Here is a 22,484-nt window from a genome sequence, read left to right on the forward strand (position 1 = left end):
AAAAAAGTCATCTTATTTACAAGTGTAGTTACATGTAAATCTACAGAATCCTACAAAATGACTAAACAGATGCAGCAGCTTAGAAAATTCCCTCAATTTATGGAACCAGTTACACCACGCAGCCGCCATTGTGTAGTACAGGATCAAGCAGTCTTGTTTAAATGCAGGACCTGCCGCATGAACTCATAGGTGGTGAAGGCTACTGCTTGAGATGGGATACAGCGGATGTAGTTGAGAGATAAGCCTCGGTATATCCCTCTTCTAACGCCATGCTGTTTGTAGACATATTTAAGGGTCTGAAACATGGTCCTGAAAAAAAATAATAATATTAATAATAATTGTGGGCACTTCTGGTGTAAAATGGCAACAGGGCAACTAACTGGGCAGCTAAAATTTGAATAAATTAAAAGTTGTGGTTGCATTTTTGGCCATTTAATTCACGGTCTAGAGACCTATACTCTGTCAAAGCCTGCCAGACAGACCTTGCCAAGAATGTAAAAGAGGATTGTGTGCTCTCCAGGAGCAGTATAAACAGCTCCGTCCTTACAGCTATGAGTATGGATAGAGGGTGTAAGAAATTCCCGGCTCTGATAATCCACACTGACAACACTGTGACAGACATTATATAATATGTTCTACACATTTTTGTTCAACATTACAGGAAAGTCCTACAACATAAGTTGAAATCTTGGAACAGCAGGGCCACAGAAGTTTTGCAATGAATACTATGGCCCAGATTTATCAATGTGTGGAAAACAAAACATTTAATATGCCCATAGGTCCATTTACACAGAAAGATTATCTGCCAAAGATTTGAAGCCAAAGCCAGAAACAGACTATAAACAGAGATCAGGTCATAAAGGAAAGCCTGAGATTTCTCATCTTTTCAAATCCCTTCCTGGCTTTGGCTTCAAATCTTTAGCAGATAATCTGTTAGATAATCTTTTTGTGTAAATGGACCCTAAGTCAAACATATTAATCAGTCGGCGTCTCACTGCCGAGACCCCCACCAATCAGGAGAATGAGCAGGAAGAAGTGCACAGTCGGAACTTTTCTCCCCAGCTCAAAGTTACTGACAGCTACTGTGGGCTTCTTTGTTCTCCTGATTGGTGGGGGTCTCAGCAGTGAGACATAGACTGATCAAAACATCTACATGTCTCTGTAACCTGTTAAAAGTTTTTCCTAATGACAGGTACACTTCAATGAGTTCTGGTGAATTAAAATAAATTCCGAGCTGTGGATGGTTGCTCTGGGCAGATTACACTTTTAGTTTCACAGAAATTGATAACTCTGAGCCTATGTGTAAGGGTCGTATTAGACAGCTTGATGCCTCCTGTAAGCAAGCGCCAATCTGCTACAGCAGCGCTTCCTTACCAAGCCGATTACATGGCTCGATAATCGTTTAGCAAGGCTGCATTGACCTTGTTAGTGATGTCTGTGCAGCCCTTGCCCTTAAACTTTATACATTACCTCTCTATGGCCCCCGGTGTTCTTCTGCCTTCTGCTCACTCCCCAGAGCCGCCGCTGTAGCTTCAGAGCGGGTCTTTGAACTGACAGGCTGCTCAGCCAATGACTGGCCGGGAATGCCTCTGCCAGTGATTGTCTGAGTGGCCTGTCAGTTCAGAGACCAGCTCTGAAGCTACAGCGGTAGTTATGTTTTGTTTTTTTTCCTTTTTAAACAGTCATCAGATGTCGGCCGTGCATCACTATTAAATGTAGCAATGTGCACCCAGCAACCAATGATATAAGGTCAGGACCAAAAGGCGCGATCAGCCGAAACGAAAACTCGTGTCGTTTGTCCATAGCGACAAATCACAGCACAAGTTTAACAGAGCTTGTTAAGAAAAGAAAAATGTGCTGTGATTGGTTATGGGCAAATTACAGCAGTTTTTGTGTTATAAATATTGATAAATCTGGGCCAATATGTGTTGTACATGTCAGGTATTCACTTACCGGCACTTGTCAGAGTCTGGTAGAATAGCTGCTAACTGCATTCTTCGCCGTGTGACATCCAGTGGATATCTGCGGGAGAGTAAAAATACCAACCTGGTTAGAGCCAAGGTCTGGTCTCATCCAGCCAGTGCCAGGAAAGTGACATTCCTGGGCCTGGTGGAGTTCCAGTACAGCTATCCACATATCCTTCATAACACTGCATTCACCAAGTATCAGCCACAGGGGACATGTGTGGCAAGGGAATGCCACATGCTACCAGTTGTAGATAACCGCTACAATTTATACTGATTTCTCATGTAAACTATTGTATATTAAAAGGGTTATTATCATGTTGAAAAACATAATTGAGTTTGTAGGGATTGTTAAGATAAATATTTTTTGCAAATATATTTACCAAACTTGTGTCCTCCCCCTGATATGCTGGTCTTTCCCTCCCATTGCTGACAGCTGCTTGTCTAGGTCACAGACCACCACTCTACTTTAAAAGCAGTGGTCTGGCTGGTGTATGTATAAGCTACAGTGTGTATATATTAAACAGCATATATACAGATATGGTGAACATTTATTAGTACGAGTACGCCAGTCTATAAGTCCCGCTCCCACTTTCCTGGACTCTGGGTAAGTCCGCCAGAACCTGTGCCTTTTTGCTGTGTATGCCAGGGGCGCATTTTGATAAATGTCCCCTTTTATCTCTATACACCTACATTATAGCTATATATACAGTAATAGAGAAACTTACGAAATAGTCTGGGCAATTGCTCCTGCTATTCCACCACATAACAAGCTCGCAGGGGTTTTCAACACCAGAACATCTGGGTTGTCTGAAGAAGGTTTTCCCAAGAGTTCTGGGAAGTGTCTGAGTCCAGTGGTCTTCAATGTTTCAAAGGTAAAAAATGAAAATCCTGTGAAGTAAAACATATGTAGAGTGTTTGGGTATGTTCAGAAGTGATGAGATGTACATTAATTCTGCACCGAAACAAATAAGTGTATATACAATCGGCTGCTGAAAATCTGCACATGGGAATGTACACTTACTGGGCAAACAGCCACTATACTGTTATACTGGTAAATCCTGCCTTAATACCGGACCAGAATCTTTAGACACAAGATAAACACAATCATAGCAATGATTTAAAGGAGAAGTCTGTCGAAAACAACAAATCTGGTGCAGGGCAGGGGCAGAAAGTATACTTACCTATCGACGCTCCCCTGCAACCCTACATAACCGCTCCTGGATCCGATGCCAGAACTAATTTTCCCTCGGCTTGCCCCCTCAGCAGTGTCCTGCCCCCAGTCACTGGAGAAATGCGGGAGGGAAAACTGGAGGGGGCTGTTGGGGAGCGGTAATATGGCGCTGTGGGGGGAAGGTTACGGGTAAGTACCCTTTTATTATTATGTTTCCCCCAGGCCCTGCCTGCACCATTTTTTCTTTTTCTTTTTGACAGACTTCTCTTTTAAGTGGCCGCACAAATCCAGACAATGGAAAATATCCGAACATTGGTTGCCTTGGTGTCCAGGATAACATACCTGCATAAGGAGCCATTCCCACAACAGTAGGCAGAAGTCCTCTGTAATAACCACGAAATCCTCCCTCCTGCAAAACAAAGAAACATAAACATAGGGTCACACAAGCACTGCAGTCAGGTAGTGGTTAAAATATTATTCTCATTTAGCAAAAAGCATATCATATCGCTAAAAAGAAGGGTCATTGCTTTTGACTGGTTAGGGTCCAACCTCTGGGTTCACACCAAAACGAAAAATAAAGGGGGGTAAACCTTATGAAGGAATTCTAAACCAAAAACATTGAATGCTAAACTGTGTGAGAACAATGACTGTTAACAATTTGTGATGTTAAAACTATGTTACTGTGAGAGGCTGGCAAGTTTACTTAATTTGCAAAATAACAATTAAAATAAAAGTGTGCTTTTTTTGGTTTAATTATCAACTTTTATTGGTCGCAGCAGTAAGGGGAAACACAGGGCCTCTCTGCTGCCACAAACCTTCAAGTCGGGAACTGCAGGGCTGCCTATGCTCTGCAGTTCCTGATCCCTTGCTTAAATAGCCCTGCAATTTCCAAACAAATGTTGGTAGCAGCAGGAAAGCTACATGTCACCCCTTACTGTACGGCTATGGCTATAATTTATATAATGTAAATGAGAGGAAAAACAAACACTGTGTTTTGAAAGGAGAAAACATAGAAACATTCTATGAAATCATTATTTACACCAATATAAAAAGTTATGGACAGAACGTGGTGGGAACATAGTAAAGGAGAAAAAATATCACAAACCTTTGTGTAAATGGTTTTGAAGGTGTGTATAATGCCATTGTATCCAAGCTCTCCTTTCACTTGAAATGCTAGACGTGCCCTGACCATATCAAGTGGATAGGTACAAATGACAGCAGTGATACCTAGAGCACCAATAAAAAAAACAGTACACAGTGCCACAATGAAAACTACTCTGCACAAAGCACCTAGTCAGTGTTACTGCAATATACCTTCCTATACTGTCTATTAGCTGTACAGCAGGATACAAACCAGTCTTTGGCTTCTTTCTTTAGTTATATGTTTTTTTTAGAAATCAATAGTACACATGATTTTAAGAAACTTTGTAATTGGGTTTATTAGGCAAATATGCCATTTTCTGCATTGAAAAAGCCTTTTCCCAGCCCCCTCCCCCATCCCTCCTCTCTCATCCACTGCTTATTATCAGTAAATCTTGACTGCTTTACATCAGTCGGGCCCTGTATGTTCTATGGAGAGTGGAGGGGAAGGAGGAAGGATCAAGATTAGTCGGCAACAGAGAACAAAGGATTACACAGTGAGAGCTGTATGAAAGCAGCTATTCAGAGGTCAGAGAGGTCAGTGCTGACCTCAGAGGAGATAGCCTGGTGATGTAGCTGTAATTTAACTCTTTGTTGTCCCCTCTCCATAGAGAACAATGAAGACAGAGAGAAGAGCTTCAAACTTCTTTTTTATTATAAAAATGCATTTTTCGGCTAATAAACTCAATTACAAAGTTTCTTAAAATCGCCTGTACTATTGATTTCTGCAAAAAAAATTAAACAACAGTGACACTTTAACCCCTAGACGACCCAGGGCGTATAGTTACGCCATGGAAGTCTGTCCCCAGACGACCTAGGGCGTAACTGTACGCCCTGGGTGTTTCTCCCGCTATGAAGTGTGCTCCGGAGCGGAGCGCGCTTCACAGCAGGTGGGGGCCGGCTGCAATCAGCAGCCGGGACCTCACCAGCAATGACACGCTGCAGCGATCGCGCTGCCGCGTGTCATTAACTCCTTAAACGCCGCGATCGCGGCGCGACCGCGGCGTTTAAGTGTAAGTGACAGGGGGAGTCCCCTGTCACTTACCGATCGGGACCCCCGCAGTGTGACTGCGGGGGTCCCGATCGGTAAAACGGACTGCCGGAGGTCTCTCACCTGCCTCCGTGCGGTCCGATCGGCGATCTGCTACACTGAGCCTGCACAGGCAGACTCAATGAGCAGATCGCCGATAACACTGATCAATGCTATGCCTATGGCATAGCATTCATCAGTGTAGAAATCAAACTAAACTATGTAAAAGTCCCCCAAAGGGACTTCAAATGTGTAAAAAAAAAAAGTTCAAAACACTAACACACTACCCCAAAACCCCTCCCCCAATAAAAGTTTAAATCACCCCCCTTTCCCATTATATAAATAAAACATATAAAAATAAATAAATAGATAAACATATAATATACCGAGCTGCACTTACACATCACCTTAGCTACATAGAGACAACGGCTTTTAGCCCTGTTCACCACGTAGGGCATGCACCAAACAGCTGATCAGCAGAGTGCCATGTCAGTAAGTTACTGATAAGTTATCCCAAGGATAGCTCAACAGTTTATTTTGTCTGGAAAACACCTTAAAATGAGGATCAGCTATAATGGTATTGATCAAATGACCATCAACATCACATTAAATGTAAATCCTTCATTGCCCGAAATGGTCAAAATTATCCACTTTGGCAGACTTTCTACTGACATCTTACACAGATGGTGAGTGAGACGCCCCTGGGTCTTTGTATGTGTCATGGATAAAGTAATAAGAGGGGTATCTAGTTTATGTCAACTTGTGCCAAGATCAAAATATCAATATTAAGCCTCTTCATGAGAACTTGACAGAGAAAGGCACTTATAAGCTCTGATAATGTAGGTTGTAGTCACCTTTCTATATGAACATTACAGCTGTCTGTACAGTCCTATATAATTCACTGATACTGTACCTGCCATGGATCCAGCCATTAATCTGTGCACATGTTCTGATTTCCCAATTTTTACACGCAGCAACTACAAAAAAAGTGATGTAGTTATACAAGTTACATATTATAGTTATACAAGTTTTTTTTGTACACAGGACCAACCTCCTTGCACCAGTTGTGGAATTTTCTGTGTACTTTCAGATCAGTAAATGTAGGGCATAGGCACAAGTGTATGTTCACTGTAGTATCGTTAACATAAACGTACATCCTTAAAAATAATTTTATTTTTGTTTCTTAATATAAATGAGTTGAACATTGTGTGGCACTCTATTTCTTTATTTATTTTCCTAGAGATCTGAGCTCCATTTTTCACATACAGAGCTTCACAGCCACAGGATAGACTGCATACTGTTTATGCAATTTTTTTTTTTTTTTTTTCAAAGAAAAAAGGAGTATGCATTCAGCACCCAAGCTCCCTCTAGTGGTCACAGAATATGGTAAAAATTTGGATCTTTGCAGCAGAAAAACAAAGCTCTGTCTGCTATTACGGTATATTGAGAAATGAACCAGAACTGAATTTTTGAAAGGGAACATGTTAGCTTTGTCATGCTGCCTTAACCATGAGCAGCCTAACTATTTTCCCATTGTAACCATTCATAACTCAGTAATGCAGTTTTGATTTTACCAGAGCCCTTTCAGAAATAAAAGCCAAGTTGTGACTGGCTGCTATGGGAAAACCAGAAATCATACTTTTAAAAGTGTTTCAGGAACTGATTTGAGTAGTCACAACAGTAGTCCCAGAGCTTTGAGTGACGTGTGTCCCTATATACACACAGGGAGAGTCTCATCACTCAAGGTTGGGAACGATTTAGGTCACTCAGATTTCCCAGCATTTTGTACTTCGTATGTTGGGGGCCACTCAACTTTCCCAGGTGTAGTGGCACCTTGACATAAGCAATCTTGGGGAGCTGGAGAGCAGGCAGTGTTAGGAACCTGGGAATGCTGCTTAAGGCCCTGTTCCCACTGAGGAAAGGTAGCGGAATTCCGCAACGGAATTGTCCGCCGCGGAATGCCGTTAGCCTCCCGCTCATAATGGGAGTCTATGGGAGGCGCGCGCTCCTGCTCTGTACGCGCTGAAGAATGAACATGTTCATTCCGCTACCTTTCCTCAGTGGGAACGGGGCCTAACAATTTCTGATACTGAAGTGTGTAATATGCTGAGGGTCTGATACTGGGCTCTGTAATATGCTGGGGGTCTTATACTGGTGTCTGCAATAAGCTTGAGGCCAGATACTGTGGTCTTTAATATGCTGGGGGTCTGATATTGGGATGTGTAATATGCTGGGGGCCTGATACTGGGGTTTATAATATACTGGGGGCTGATACAAGGGTCTATAATATGCTGGGGGACAGATACTGGGGTGTGTAATATGCTGGAGGGCTGATACTTGGGTGTGTAATGTGCTCTCTCTGTACTGACCCAACTGTAAGGTCCATACAACGATGACAATTTGGAAAAATTCTAAATATCCCCCATTGCTGACAATCCACACCCCCAATAGGCCACATTATCACAGACCACACCCACAATAAGTTGGGGGGTGCGTCAGCACTCCTAGGGCAGCATGAGCTTTAAATACAGGTCTGCACTCAGTTACAGCTACATGTACTGTACATTTATTAACAGATTAACTCCAGATCCCAGCTATTGATTAGGAGGAGGTTTACCATAATTTATTTAAGCAGCAAATTTTAGGGCTACAAAGTTCAGTACCGAGCAGGATGTTATGTTAGAAAACAGTCACTTGTCATACAGCAAGCAACCTTTAGTCAGGAGGTTTTTTGTTTATTTTTTTTTTTGTGATAAAATGTTTATAGCATTCGTACATTCCTACACTGGAAAACATTTTAGAAAACCTTAGCTTGATGAAAGTAAAAAAAAAATAATAATAAAATAATACAGTGCTTCCTCAACTTACAATGGCCTCAAGATAAAATGTTTTCAACATGCAATGGTCCTTTTTGGACCATCGTAACTTGAGACCAGACTCAACATACAACATACAATGCTACAGTCAGGATCTGCAGGACATGTAAAAAACTAGATACTTGACCAATGAAAGTGGCCATTTTACTGGTAAAACCCCAGTATTACTGAAGTGAATGCAGTGACTGGCTGTTGAGTATCCCCTCTCTACAGTACAGTGTGATACTACATGTCCTGCATTGCTCTTTATCTGGGCCAGGATGAGATGCTCTTATGGGCACCAGATGAGGACGGCTTCATTTTATTTTTTTGGGACCCTGTACAGGACCCTGAAAACGCTCCCATCTTCTATAAAGAAAGTGATTTACAGCTTCCAGTCGCCCTTTCTGACTGTTGTATGTAAGGATTTGCTTTACCATATTAGTTAGCTGCTTATTCTCCTTTAAATTTTCATATGACTCATTTTGGGATGACATTTTGGGGGTTCAGAACCAATTACTAGTTTTCCATAGAGTTTTGGAATTTCTTAAGCAGCTAAGGGCTAATTCACACATCCGTTGTTCTGTCCGCAATTGCAATTCACTGAATAGCGGCTGCAGAAAAATGATATGTCAGTTTCTCGCAGTGCCGCTAGGGATCTTGGCCGGAGTGTATACTATGTGTATACACTCTGGCTGGGATTCCATTGAAGGAAGCACTACGTAAGCTATGTAGTAATCACGGCCGTTGTTGCAAATCGGCAACAACGGCCATGGTTATTACGTAGCTTATGTTGTGTGAACATAGCCTAAATAGGTATCCAGGGAATCTATACTATTGCATAACAAAAATAAGAACATACCTTTTTATACTTGTCAAATGCCATAAATTGTATAGCCCCATAGGGAAAGATCCTGACCATCATGGCTCCATTTCCTTTGTACAATCCCAAGAAACCCTCATTCTTTTTGACAGCAAATACAGTGGCCAGAACTCCTACAAGCAAAATATATGAAATAAACTGAAAGATTTCTCTGTGGCAAACCAGCGTTTCATTGTGTTATCTCTGCTATGTCCTTTCAATAACAATAAGAACAGCGAATGTCCTTGAAGCTCTTACCCAGGTGTCTGTAGTGGACATTTTGTGCTTGCAATAAAATCTTGATCCTGTCCAGAGGTGCTATAGTTGTTTTTGCACAACAACTTGCTACACCTATATAAAAATGAACATGTTATAATACCATCATTTTTTTTTTGCTGTGACGCTGTGACCTCCCCTATAAGATCAGCCCCCTCCTCTCCTGACATCCTCTGTGCTGCTGTGACCTCCCCTTTAAGACCAGCCCCCTCCTCTCCTGACATCCTCTGTGCAGCAAGGGACCAAACATTGTGTTTATTGGGAAAAGCATGGGGGGGGCAGTAGTGGATTATAATTAGGGCGGATTGACGGGGGGGGGGGGGGGGGGGGGGGTTGGGGTCCAGGTTGGGTGAACAGCCCAGGGTACATTTAATCCGCCACTGGGTACAGACTACAACCCCCACACTGCAGGGAGCTGGTGAAGGCTGCCAGGTCTGGACAGACAAGAAAGGGTTACTTTGCCTGGCAGGTCAGTTCCTGTCAGAGGGCAGGGGTGTAAGGGCAGGGATGTGGGGGCACACTAGAGGGCAAGAATGTGGGGGGCACACCAGAGGGCAGGGATGTGGGGGGCACACCAGAGGGCAGGGATGTGGGGGGCACACCAGAGGGCAGGGATGTGGGGGGCACACCAGAGGGCAGGGATGTGGGGGGCACACCAGAGGGCAGGGATGTGGGGGGCACACCAGAGGGCAGGGATGTGGGGACACACTAGAGGGCAGGGATGTTTGCAATGTCTGCACACATCCCCTGCTCTCACTTACTGCGGTACCACTCAAAGCATGAGGCTTGTCAAAGCAGAGGGGAGGGGGGATTTGTAAAGGGAGTTTAAGGTGGAACAGACAACCTGAACCTCGGCCAGCAGGAAGATTAACCTTTGCTGCTGGCCAAGATTCAGGCTGTCTGTTCCACCTTAAATAAGCTCCCTTTACAAATCCCCCTCCCCTCAGCTCCGGGAAGCTCCCAGCTGTCAGGCCTCCGTTCCTCCTGCATATTCATGTGTGCACACTCAGGCCGGTCAGGAAGCGCAGCCACCAAGAGTGTGCATACATGAATATGCATAGGAACAGCGCCGCGGATGGACGGAGAGCGAGCGGGCATCAGAGCCTCATACTGAGAAGCGCAGCCCTAGACGCAGCTCCTCACACCGGCTGCATGACAGGGGGGACAGGAGGCTGAGGTGTGACAGGCTGCGAGTCATTAGCAGCGGGGGGGGGGGGGGGGGGGGTTCTGTTACACACAGTAGCCGACCCCCACTGCTTCTGGAGAGGCTCAGGATGGGTCAGATGCCGCTGTCAGTTGTGACAGCGGCTTCTGCACAGTTATATGACTTATCCCTGCAGTGAGCGGAGGAAGGGGCGGGCGGAGGAGGAGGAGGAAGTGACGCCAGGGGGCAGGGGGCTGCACTCAGAGAACATGGCCGGCGCTCTGCTAGCCGCCGGCTGTGTTCTCTGCTCTATACTTTATGTTAAGCTGCGTTATTAGGCAGCTTAATATAAAGTATCGATACCAGGAAATCCTGGTACCGAATCGTTTTTATGCCCGAAATATCGATAGTAGTATCGATATTTCGGTGCATCGTGCATCCCTATTTAGAGGGCAATGATGATTCATGGACATGTGAACACGGCAGACTATCACTGGCCACAGAGGTGACACAACTATTAATGACACATCATTATTCCTGTTAAAAAACATAAGGGGTCAAAGAGGAGCGTTGAGTAGAAACTGGTTAGTTCCAGTAGAGTAATGGACGCATGCTAGAAAGACATCTATACCAGTTAAAGGCTGGAAACATGCAGAGTTGAAAGAGGCCAATAGCATCCAATGGTGGAAAAATCTTCAAAGTTTATATATGTGCAACATTCCAAGCCGCTGCTTGACAAAGACCCCTGAGGGTTGAAATGTTGCACATATGTATTACCACTTGTCAGCAGTTGCCTGCAGCGGTCACATGCCTATGGACAACACTTTTTTTTCACTAGACTCAACAGGGAGACAAAGATGTTCCCATCAAATCTGACAAAATTTGTGAAGGAGCCTGCTAACTGAACCTCCTACACATTTGTCAGCACAACTCAAATGATACTCATTAGGGATTTTAATTTACTTATTATCATATAAAGTTAGTTGTTTGTTACATTTCTAGAAATAACACTTTACAAACATATGTAATATTAGTGTATGTTCTCACTACGGAATATGCAAGGAAAATTTAAAGCGGAGGCCGCGCAGCCTCCTGTCTCATTGATTAATTTTTCAAACTCAATCTGCCGTCCACACGAAGAATTGACAACAGTCAATGGAACAGGTGGAATGGCAAGTGTAGTCTGCCGGACGGCCTCCACATGAAATGTCCTCAAGTATTCTGTAGTGTGAACACACTCTTAAAAGGGATAGTCCGGAAAAAAATTTTTTTTAAATCAACTGATGTCATAAAGTTATACAGATTTGTAATTTACTGTTATTTAAAAACAAAACTCAAACTTTCAGGTACTTATCAGCTGCTGTATGTCCTGCAGAAAGTGATGTGTTCTTTCCAGTCTGACACGGTGCTCTCTGCTGCCACCTATGTCCATGACAGGAACTGTCCAGAGCCGTAACAAAATCAGCATCTGCTCCAAAAACGTTCTGACAGGGACAGAGGTGGCAGCAGAGAGTACTGAGTCAGACTGGAAGGAATACCACTTCCTGCAGGACATACAGCAGCTGATAAGTGCTGGAAGACTTGAGGTTTTTTTTTTGTTTGTTTGTTTTTTCTAGTAGTCAGTTACAAATCTGTATAACTTTCTCACACCAATTTGTATTTTTTTCCCCTCTGGAGTACAGCTACAAGGATTACAAACACCAAATGGTTGTAAACAATCAGACTAAGGTCTCCTGTAAAAGCAATGATGTGTGCACAAACCACATAGAAAATACACAATCCTTGTTCCCCACAAAAAGCCTCCATGAGCAATGTTTTGAATATCTTTGCAAGACATTTTGGAGTTTTATATATAAAGCATGTAAAATTAAATAGGTGTGTTAACTACTACATAGATTTATAGACACACAGAAGCATGTTGGAATGGCAATCCCATTTGACCACTACCTGTCTTAGGGTCCTCTTAGATGGCCCAATCATAAAGTGTAAATGAGTGCTGATCTACTAGATCAGTGCTTGTTTACTGAGCAATTACATGGGCCAACTATCACGCAGCAAGGGCTGCATGGACATTGTTAGTGATGTCCGTGCAGCCCCTGCCTTTAGTGTAAAATAATAAAATACTACTAACCTTACCACGGTCTCTGGTGCCCTCGTGCCTTTCCTTCTGGTTCAATAACTGATCTCTAGGCTCAAATAAAAGTCACTTATTTAGGGTAGAAAAAAAAGCATTTACCTCCTGCCACAAAAGACCTAAGCCAATAGAAGTCTTTGTACCCTGGGTTTTGAAGTGGGCTTTTAGATGGAGTAATAGCTGCTTCTGAAGTCATCTTGATCAATAATGCATGTTTCCGTTATAAAAAAAAATATATAGAAGAAAGCTGAAAAACAAAACACATATACATATTAATATTCTCATATTACAACTCTTTTGTATGAAGACCCTCAGTGGTACCACCATATGGCTCCCGTTTCATACAAAGTTTTTAAATTTTCTGTTTTAATCCAGCAAAAAACAAACAAACCATGGCATGATCCACTGGATCTCGTCTAACAAAAAAACTACCCCTACATGTATTGGTTGTGGGAAAGGATAGCTCTTTACGTACTGCTTTTAAAGGGAACCAATCACCGGAAAAACGCATATAGAGCTTTTGAAATGTGCTGTTAGAGCACACAGCACACTTGCCACACGTGTTTCCATAGCCTCCGTGCCTCCCCTGTGTAAGCCGCAAAGTAACTTTATAAAACTGGCGCCCTGTATGCTAATTACCTGAGGTAGTCACCTGGGCGGTGTTTGGCTAGCAGGTAGTCACGGTCCCCTGGGCGTTCTTCCGCTGTAATCACGCCCCTCTGGGCGTGATTCAAATGGCAGAGTAGCTGTGACATTCTGATGCCGGACGCCGCCGCACATGCGCAGTGCAGCCGCTTCCATTCCGGCGGTACTGCGCCTGTGCAGAATAGCCTCGAATAGCATGTTAGCCGGAGTTCGAGGCTATTCTGCACAGGCGCAGTGCAACCGGAATGGAAACGGCTGCACTGCGCATGTGCGGCGGCGTCCGGCATCAGTACGTAAGCGCGCCGACGTTGGGCACGGCGCGCTCCCGAGTGACGCCACAGCCACTCTGCCATTTGAATCACGCCCAGAGGGGCGTGATTACAGCGGAAGAACGCCCAGGGGACCGTGACTACCTGCTAGCCGAACACCGCCCAGGTGACTACCTCAGGTAATTAGCATACAGGGCGCCAGTTTTATAAAGTTACTTTGCGGCTTGCACGGGGAAGGCACGGAGGCTATGGAAACACGTGTGGCAAGTGTGCTGTGTGCTCTAACAGCACATTTCAAAAGCTCTATATGCTTTTTTCCAGTGATTGGTTCCCTTTAAAGGAGTATTCCATACAAAGCTCTCCATGAATTCTTGCATCATAGGCCCTTCCTGTGCAGGAGGACTAAGTCTCCCTTTGGCGCTTAACTAGACTTTACATCTTTGCCACTAGATCAGGGATGAGAAACCTTCGGCCCTCCAGCTGTTGCACCCATCATGATGGGAATTGTAGTTTTGCAACAGCGGGAGGGCCGAAGGTTCCCCATCCCTGCACTAGATCATGGCTACCAGGATACGCATGCATTAAAGGAGAAGTCCGGCCACAAGTATTTTTTAATATGTTATTACTTATGGAAAGTTAGACTAATTTCTAATGTACATTAATTATGGGAAATGTCCATATACTGCTATTTCCCTTAATTAATTAGATCATGGAGTCTTAGAATTCTCTCAGAAACCGTGACGTCACGACAAAGGGTGTAATTCCTATGGAGTGTCCAGCAGGGGGCGCACTGTATAAAGTACCATTGACTGCTATATATAGTGCGCCCCTGCTGGACACTCTATTGAATCAATGGATGTGTATGTAAAAATGTTATGTACAGTACGTTTTGATTGAATACATTTATGGAATACTTTGGGGAGCAAGTGTCCTTGCTCCCCAAATGATCCCATAAATGTATTCAATGAATACATTTGGAGGGCACCGAGCAGGGAGGGAGAGAGGTGCCTGTGCATCTACCTCCACCCTCGCTCCCTGCTTGGTGCTGGTCACATATACACAGTACTACTACTCCCATAATCTGCTCATAGTATGAGCAGAAGATGGGAGAGTAGTACCTGTGCTATCCCCATTACGCCGCCACCGCACAGCTGCTCATCACAAGGGCTTCATCATGCCCCCTCCTCCGCTCCCCCTCCTCCCAGCTTCCAATTTCTAACTATGCCGCCACTCTCCGCCGCTGGCCAACGCTCTCTTCTCCCGCATACCGACTCACGGTCCGCACTGCATGCCGGCCGGGGACAGGAAGCACCAGGAGCGCTGTGCTCCCTGCGGGGTGTGGGAGGGCTGACGCGGCCGGCATGCAGTGCGGACCGGGAGGCGGTATGTGGTAGCAGAGAGCGGGGGCCAGCGGCGGAGAGCGGTGGCACAGTTAGAAATAGGAAGCTGGGAGGAGGGGGAGCGGAGGAGGGGGCATGATGAAGCCCTTGTGATGAGCAGCTGTGCGGAGGTGGCGTAATGGGGATAGCACAGGTACTACTCCCCCATTCTCTGCTCATACTATGAGCAGAGGATGAGAGGAGTAGTACTGTGTATATGTGCCCAGCACCAAGCAGGGAGGGAGGGGAGAGGTAGATGCACAGGCACCTCTCTCCCTCCCTGCTCTGTGCCCACCCAATGTATTCATTGAATACATTTATGGAATACTTTGGGGAGCAAGGACACTTGCTCCCCAAAGTATTCCATAAATGTATTCAATCAAAACGTACTGTACATAACATTTTTACATACACATCCATTGATTCAATAGAGTGTCCAGCAAGGGCGCACTATATATAGCAGTCAATGGTACTTTATACAGTGCGCCCCCTGCTGGACACTCCATAGGAATTACACCCTTCGTCGTGACGTCACGGTTTCTGAGAGAATTCTAACACTCCATGATCTAATAAATTAAGGGAAATAGCAGTATATGGGCATTTCCCATAATTAATGTACATTAGAAATTTGTCTAACTTTCCATAAGTAATAACATATTAAAAAATACTTTTGGTCGGACTTCTCCTTTAAGCAAAGGGGAATACTAGTAATTCAGAGTGCTGTTCTTTTCTGGTAATGCTTTTCACTCAGCCCAATGGCATGTGGCTAAGGTCAGCAGCCTGTGTTCCCCAGTTTTTTCATACCAAACCACCTGTCATCCTATTAGGCATAAGGCTGTCATAACTAGAGGTCTATACTCCGTACCCATCTATTATGAAGAATGGAGAACTGCTGGAAAGAACAGCTCCTGCTCTGCTGGACTGCAGACAACCATGTGCCGTTTACCTCTCCATCTAGATGGGCACGGTTTCATACTCCATTATACCTCAGGGAACATGTAAAGCCACGGACTACTACCCCTGACAGGTAGAACAATACCAGTGAAAAGAATTGTCCTGTAACTAGTCCCAAAAGACAAAGTTACTGGAGGCATAAAGAAGCAGGACAAGATCTACTGTGTATGAAATGATATCTTTCCTTGAGGACGTGCCCTTGTCTGCTAGTTATATGCCGCCTTGTGACAAGGATATGTAATACCATGCAGACAGTGATCTCTGCCCTGTACTATGCACTCACTATGTGGACATTCTGTGGGGAAGAAAAGAAAGCAGGCAATGTACTGCCACATCTTATCTTATGCATTTCTTTATGTCAGATGTCATCAGTTAAGACCCACTTTATGATCTGAAACAACTAACATAAAGTGAACACGTTTTTCCACATATTGTCCATTACAGCAAAGGTTAAAATATGTGCTGACAATGCAGGAATAAAGCCGGGTGAGAAAAGAGCTGCTAAAGGCCTGTACAGGACTGCTCAGACAAGGTCGTAAGACAGGTCACTATACCACAGTATACAGTCAGGTGGTGACCACACTATAGTATACAGACAGGTCACCATACTACAGTACACAGACATGTGTGACCACATACTACAATATACAGACAGCTCACTATACCACAGTATACAGACAGGTGACCACACTACAGTATACAGACAGCTCACTATACCACAACATACAGACAGGTGACCACACTACAGTATACAGACAGGTCACTATACCACAGTATACAGCCAGGTGACCTCACTATAGTATTCAGACATCACATTCTACAGTATACAGACAGCTCACCATACCACAGTACAGTATACAGTCAGGTGACCCCACTATACAGACAGATCACCATACTACAGTACACAGACATGTGTAACCACATACTACAGTATACAGACAGGTCACTATACCACAGTATACAGACAGGTCACTATACCACAGTATACAGTCAGGTGACCACACTATAGTCAGGTGACCACACTACAGTATTCAGACATCACATACTACAGTATACAGACAGCTCACCATACCACAGTACAGTATACAGTCAGGTGACCCCACTATAGTATACAGACAGTTCACCATACTACAGTACACAGACATGTGTGACCACATACTACAGTATACAGACAGGTCACTATACCACAGTATACAGACAGGTGACCACACTACAGTATACAGACAGGTCACTATACCACAGTATACAGCCAGGTGACCTCACTATAGTATTCAGACATCACATACTACAGTATACAGCAGGGGTGGGGAACCTTTTCCATGTCGAGGTCCGGTCGGGCATTAATAAAATCATTCGAGGGCCGCATACCGTGTGCGGCAGTTAGTAGCGTGGGTTTGCAGCACCCAGGGCAAGGCAAAGTATTGTTCCCCTAGTGCCCCTGCTATTGTAGTTAACCCCCAGTGATGCCCCTGCTATTGTAGTTAACCCCCCAGTGATGTCCCTGGTGGCCTAGTTAACCCCCATCAGGCATGTCCCTGGTGGCCTAGTTAACCCCCATCAGGCATGTCCCTGGTGGCCTAGTTAACCCCCATCAGGCATGTCCCTGGTGGCCTAGTTAACCCCCATCAGGCATGTCCCTGGTGGCCTAGTTAACCCCCATCAGGCATGTCCCTGGTGGCCTAGTTAACCCCCATCAGGCATGTCCCTGGTGGCCTAGTTAACCCCCATCAGGCATGTCCCTGGTGGCCTAGTTAACCCCCATCAGGCATGTCCCTGGTGGCCTAGTTAACCCCCATCAGGCATGTCCCTGGTGGCCTAGTTAACCCCCATCAGGCATGTCCCTGGTGGCCTAGTTAACCCCCATCAGGCATGTCCCTGGTGGCCTAGTTAACCCCCATCAGGCATGTCCCTGGTGGCCTAATAAACCCCCATCAGGCATGTCTCTGGTGGCCTAATAAACCCCCATCAGGCATGTCCCTGGTGGCCTAGTTAACCCCCATCAGGCATGTCCCTGGTGGCCTAGTTAACCCCCATCAGGCATGTCCCTGGTGGCCTAGTTAACCCCCATCAGGCATGTCCCTGGTGGCCTAGTTAACCCCCATCAGGCATGTCCCTGGTGGCCTAGTTAACCCCCAAATAAAAAAAATAAACATCCCACTCACCTTACCTCTGCTCCCACGCTGCCCATGTCCTCTTCTGTCCCAGGTCCTCTGTGCCGGTCTTCTCCTGCAGGCGGCGCGCGATGAAATGACGTAATCGCGCGCGGCCCGCAGGAGACTGAAGACACGCGCCGCTCTGCTGGGGAAGAAGCCGGCACAGACAGCATCCTCCTGTGTCCGGCAGCTGTCACAGACACCGGAGGATGCTGTGTGCGCCGGCTCCTTCCTCCTCCAGAGCAGCGCGCATCACAGGGGAGCCGGAGGTTCCCCACCCCTGGTATACAGACAGCTCACCATACCACAGTACAGTATACAGTCAGGTGACCCCACTATAGTATACAGACAGGTCACCATACTACAGTACAGACATGTGTGACCACATAATACAGTATACAGACAGGTCACTATACCACAGTATACAGACAGGTCACTATACCACAGTATACAGCCAGGTGACCCCACTATAGTATACAGACAGTTCACCATACTACAGTACACAGACATGTGTGACCACATACTACAGTATACAGACAGCTCACTATACCACAGTAAACAGACAGGTGACCACACTACAGTATACAGACAGGTCACTATACCACAGTATACAGCCAGGTGACCTCACTATAGTATTCAGACATCACATACTACAGTATACAGCAAGCTCACCATACCACAGTACAGTATACAGTCAGGTGACCCCACTATAGTATACAGACAGGTCACCATACTACAGTACACAGACATGTGTGACCACATACTACAGTATACAGACAGGTCACTATACCACAGTATACAGACAGGTGACCACACTATAGTCAGGTGACCACACTACAGTATTCAGACATCACATACTACAGTATACAGACAGCTTACCATACCACAGTACAGTATACAGTCAGGTGACCACACTATAGTATACAGACAGGTCACTATACCACAGTATACAGACAGGTCACAATACTACATGATATTACAATGTATGGTCAGGTTACCAAATCCAGTCCTCACAATACGAGCGGTCTGTGATGTTCACCCTGGCTGGTACGGCAGTACCAGCCGAATGAACTTCACTTCTTTTGATTTGGAATGTGGGCACATTTGGGTGTGCCAGCATTCCGAATAACCATATTCAATGAATAGCAGCTGCACAAAACTGACATGTCAGTTTTCTATGCAGCTGCATGGAATCCCAGCCGCAGTGTATACAGAGTATATACACTCTGGCTAGGATTCCATAGGACACAATGTCATTTTAATTTTTAATTAAAGCTGGTGTGGCAACAGCTGTTATTTATTGAAAATTTACATTGTGTAAACTTATCCTAAGGGTGCATTCACACGTACAGGATACGTAGCAGATTTGATGTCACAGATATCAATGTAACTAAATGACTGAACACAGCATCAAATCTGCTGTGAATCCTGTACTTGGCTATAAGGTTATGTTCACACACAGTATTTTTGCTCAGTATTTTGCAACCAAAACAAGCAGTGGCTAGAAAACACAGAAAGGCTATGTTCACACACTGCTGAAATTAAGTGCATGGCCGTCTTTTAACTGCAAACAGTCATTGTTTTAAAATAACAGCAATTAAATAAATTATTAAAATGACGGCCATCAACTAAATTTCAACATAGCCTTTCTGTGTTTTCAATCCATTCTTGGTTTTGGTTGCAAAATACTGAGCAAAAATACTGTGTGGGAACATAGCCAAATAAGGTGTTTGTAATTTCTACCGTACTTATCCATCACCATTCCTAAGGTCATAAGAAGTGCACTGTGTCACATATAACACACCAGTCACATATAACACACATGCCAAGTCTGCAGTGCTGATCACAATGAGCAGGTAAGACATGACATATAGGAGGGGCCATAGCGGTAAGACATGACACATAGGAGGGGCCATAGCGGTAAGACATGACACATAGGAGGGGCCATAGCGGTAAGACATGACACATAGGAGGGGCCATAGCGGTAAGACATGACACATAGGAGGGGCCATAGCGGTAAGACATGACACATAGGAGGGGCCATAGCGGTAAGACATGACACATAGGAGGGGCCATAGCGGTAAGACATGACACATAGGAGGGGCCATAGCGGTAAGACATGACACATAGGAGGGGCCATAGCGGTAAGACATGACGTTTAGGAGGGGCCACAGCGGTAAGACATGACATATGGGAGGTGACATAGCGGGGATCAGGTCACATCAGGTCAGGGACCTGTCAAACAGCCTGGACAGTGACAGCTGGTGCAGTATGCCAGCCTACCCAGTGTGCTGAGTATAGGACTATACCACATACTGTCAGTGACAGACCCTGTGACACGGTGCCCATGTATGTACATACACATGTCTTACCTGCAAGTTACAGCTCAGGAAATGACATCACACATCGGGCACAGCCAGTGCTCTATATTGGGTAAGATCCGCTCCAGCTCCTGCCATGCCGCGATCCATTGCCCTCTATGACAGCCCCGTGCCGTGTGTAACTCTGACCAGTGCTGCACAGTTCACTCATAACGTCTGCGCATTCGCGAGTTCAGGAATAACAACTTACACTAGCGTACATTTTGTTGGAGACTGAATATTATGGTAGATAATGATATAGGACACAGCCAAAATGGCGCCGAGGCAAGGACACACTGCTAGGTTTATGTGTACGGAAGATGATCCCCTGTACTTCACAATGTAATGTCATGCGCGTGAAGTGTGAGGGAACGTGACGGGATGTAAATACGGAAGTAGCGCGCGGCTGCAGCCTGCTAGGTGAGAGTGATGGTGAATGATCAGGTGACCTGTACGGATTTACTTTACCGTGTAACCCGAGCTCTGTGCTCATATAGGTGTATTACAACCGGAGCGCTCCCGCTACAGCAGTCATCATACCCTTGTTGTGTGCTGCACCCCGTTGCTTGCCTGCAGTGCTGCTGCTCTGTATATAGATGATTTCTTCATGTTGTCAGACTCTGACATTGTCACATTCACCTTCTCATAGGGAGTGATCCTGTGGTGCAGCACACAGATTCACACAATGCATGTACGGTGTCTCAGTGTGGCCAAAATACAACAATTATTATGCATAGCTGTAAAATGTAGATGTGCCATGGAGATGCATCCTAATTACCAGGAGTCCTGTGCAGAACCCACTGGGCGACCTATGGTGCCTTGGTGAAATGTGTCTCTCCACGCCATGCCTCAGAGCGCCTCTCTCAGGATAGATGGTGGTATATATGACTGCAGTAAGATGGTGGGAACACATCGCATTCATTCATCAGCATTCTTCTCTATTGTTTGCAGTAAATGTTACATCTGTACCACCATGCAAGAGACGTGCATGAGACAATGCCAGTCCACGATATTCAGAACAATTCTAACAAGGATAAATCACTGTACCCTCTTTGACAAGACCACCTAGAACTGCATTAAAAAGTTCCTCTCTATGCATGGTCTTCTCAAAGACTATGGTTGGCAAACGTAATATATGGTGGATCTGGAAATCTGGTCTGGATAAAGCCAGAGGTACACTGTTACCTTATGTAGCTCTACCTGATGGTACATTCGCTTTAAGTTAGTCACTGGTCCGTAATTTTCTGCACATAGCCCATAATCCGCGTCACAAAAATTACTGACATGCCCTAACACAGACTGTCCTATAGACGTCTATGGCAGCATCTGTAATTTGCAGATGTTACTGTAGTGCCGTTGGTAACACCTGTAATTCTGATGTCACAGGTGTAGCTCCTCTTAGCAAGCGACTAGCCACTTTTATAGAGTCACAAAAAATATGGATTACGGATGCATTTTCTGTGAATTGCATATAAAGTTTGTGGACATAATATACAGTACGGAAAAATTCAGGAACTTATGAATGTTGCTTTAGGGCTTTTTTAAATGTTCTCTGCCCAGTCTGTATGTACTGACAGTGTCCAACAGAATGAAGTGCGGAGTTAGCAACCTCCTTATTTTGATGTTTGCTTTGCTTTTCTCCTGCAATCAGTATTTACCTTTTATAGAATACAGTTTTTCGCCAAGACTATCGCATTGTTTGGTATGGCAGAACCAGGGGGAGCTGAGAAATTATCTTCAGATCAACAGCCAGTAGCTCCTCCAGCATCACAGCCTCCAGCGTCACAGGGTGAGACATAAAGTCATGTTACTTATCATAAAGTGTCCCTGTTCCTTTTGACATGTTGTAGAGCCATGTTAGATGTTCAGACTCCTGGCGATTGTTACATAAGATTAGAAGTTCACTCCCCAGCTGGCTATAAACCTCTGTTTCACTTCAGGAGACAATCTCCATATGCAACAACAGAGGGTCACACCTGTGCACGGATTGCTGAAGGGCAGGATCAGCCCCAACAAACAGATGGAAAGAAACCCCGGCAGCACAATGGGCTTCCAGTCGGTTGCTTCTTTATTTTGTCGTAAAAAAAGCACATTACCTTACTATGTGATATGCTTCTTTACTACAAAATAAAGACTAACAGATTG

General features: G+C 44.9%; 2 protein-coding genes across 7 annotated transcripts in view; one reads left to right on the forward strand and one right to left on the reverse strand.

The window, feature by feature from the left end:
• SLC25A16 (solute carrier family 25 member 16) lies at positions 1–20,741 on the reverse strand. 3 transcript variants are annotated; one of them, XM_069980418.1, is made up of 10 exons: positions 20,352–20,722; positions 12,682–12,826; positions 9,284–9,376; positions 9,026–9,159; positions 6,222–6,285; positions 4,244–4,365; positions 3,481–3,547; positions 2,693–2,855; positions 1,954–2,022; positions 1–309 (listed from the first exon to the last, which is right to left on the reverse strand). In XM_069980418.1, the coding sequence occupies exons 2-10, from the start codon at positions 12,773–12,775 to the stop codon at positions 144–146; spliced, it is 972 nt and encodes a 323-aa protein (XP_069836519.1). In that variant the 5' UTR covers positions 12,776–12,826; positions 20,352–20,722; the 3' UTR covers positions 1–143. The 3 variants fall into 3 exon arrangements, with proteins under 3 accessions (XP_069836519.1, XP_069836520.1, XP_069836521.1); XM_069980419.1 differs by lacking the exon at positions 1,954–2,022 and having other exon boundaries at positions 20,352–20,741; XM_069980420.1 differs by lacking the exons at positions 12,682–12,826; positions 20,352–20,722 and adding an exon at positions 12,577–12,652.
• BLOC1S2 (biogenesis of lysosomal organelles complex 1 subunit 2) overlaps positions 20,667–22,484 on the forward strand; it is a 13,049-nt gene continuing 11,231 nt past the window's right edge. The window contains exons 1-2 of one of the 4 annotated variants that reach the window (XM_069980422.1): positions 20,667–20,759; positions 22,007–22,128. In XM_069980422.1, the coding sequence (XP_069836523.1) occupies positions 22,044–22,128 (85 nt within the window). In that variant the 5' untranslated portion in view covers positions 20,667–20,759; positions 22,007–22,043. Of the gene's footprint in view, positions 20,784–20,829; positions 21,513–21,990; positions 22,129–22,484 lie in introns of those variants that run through there. The other 3 variants (XM_069980423.1, XM_069980421.1, XM_069980424.1) reach the window with 3 other exon arrangements.

This window comes from Dendropsophus ebraccatus, chromosome 8, assembly GCF_027789765.1.
Source record: "Dendropsophus ebraccatus isolate aDenEbr1 chromosome 8, aDenEbr1.pat, whole genome shotgun sequence".
Classification (NCBI taxonomy): Eukaryota; Metazoa; Chordata; class Amphibia; order Anura; family Hylidae; genus Dendropsophus; species Dendropsophus ebraccatus.

Coding starts and splice junctions, on each gene's coding strand:
- SLC25A16 (XM_069980418.1), bottom strand. CDS start 12,775: ATGACTTCAGAAGCAGCTATTACTCCATCTAAAAGCCCACTTCAAAAC. Junction 6,286..9,025: donor CATTTGACAAGTATAAAAAG/GTATGTTCTTAT, acceptor CTTTTTTTGTAG/TTGCTGCGTGTAAAAATTGG. Junction 4,366..6,221: donor AATGGCTGGATCCATGGCAG/GTACAGTATCAG, acceptor TTGGTGCTCTAG/GTATCACTGCTGTCATTTGT.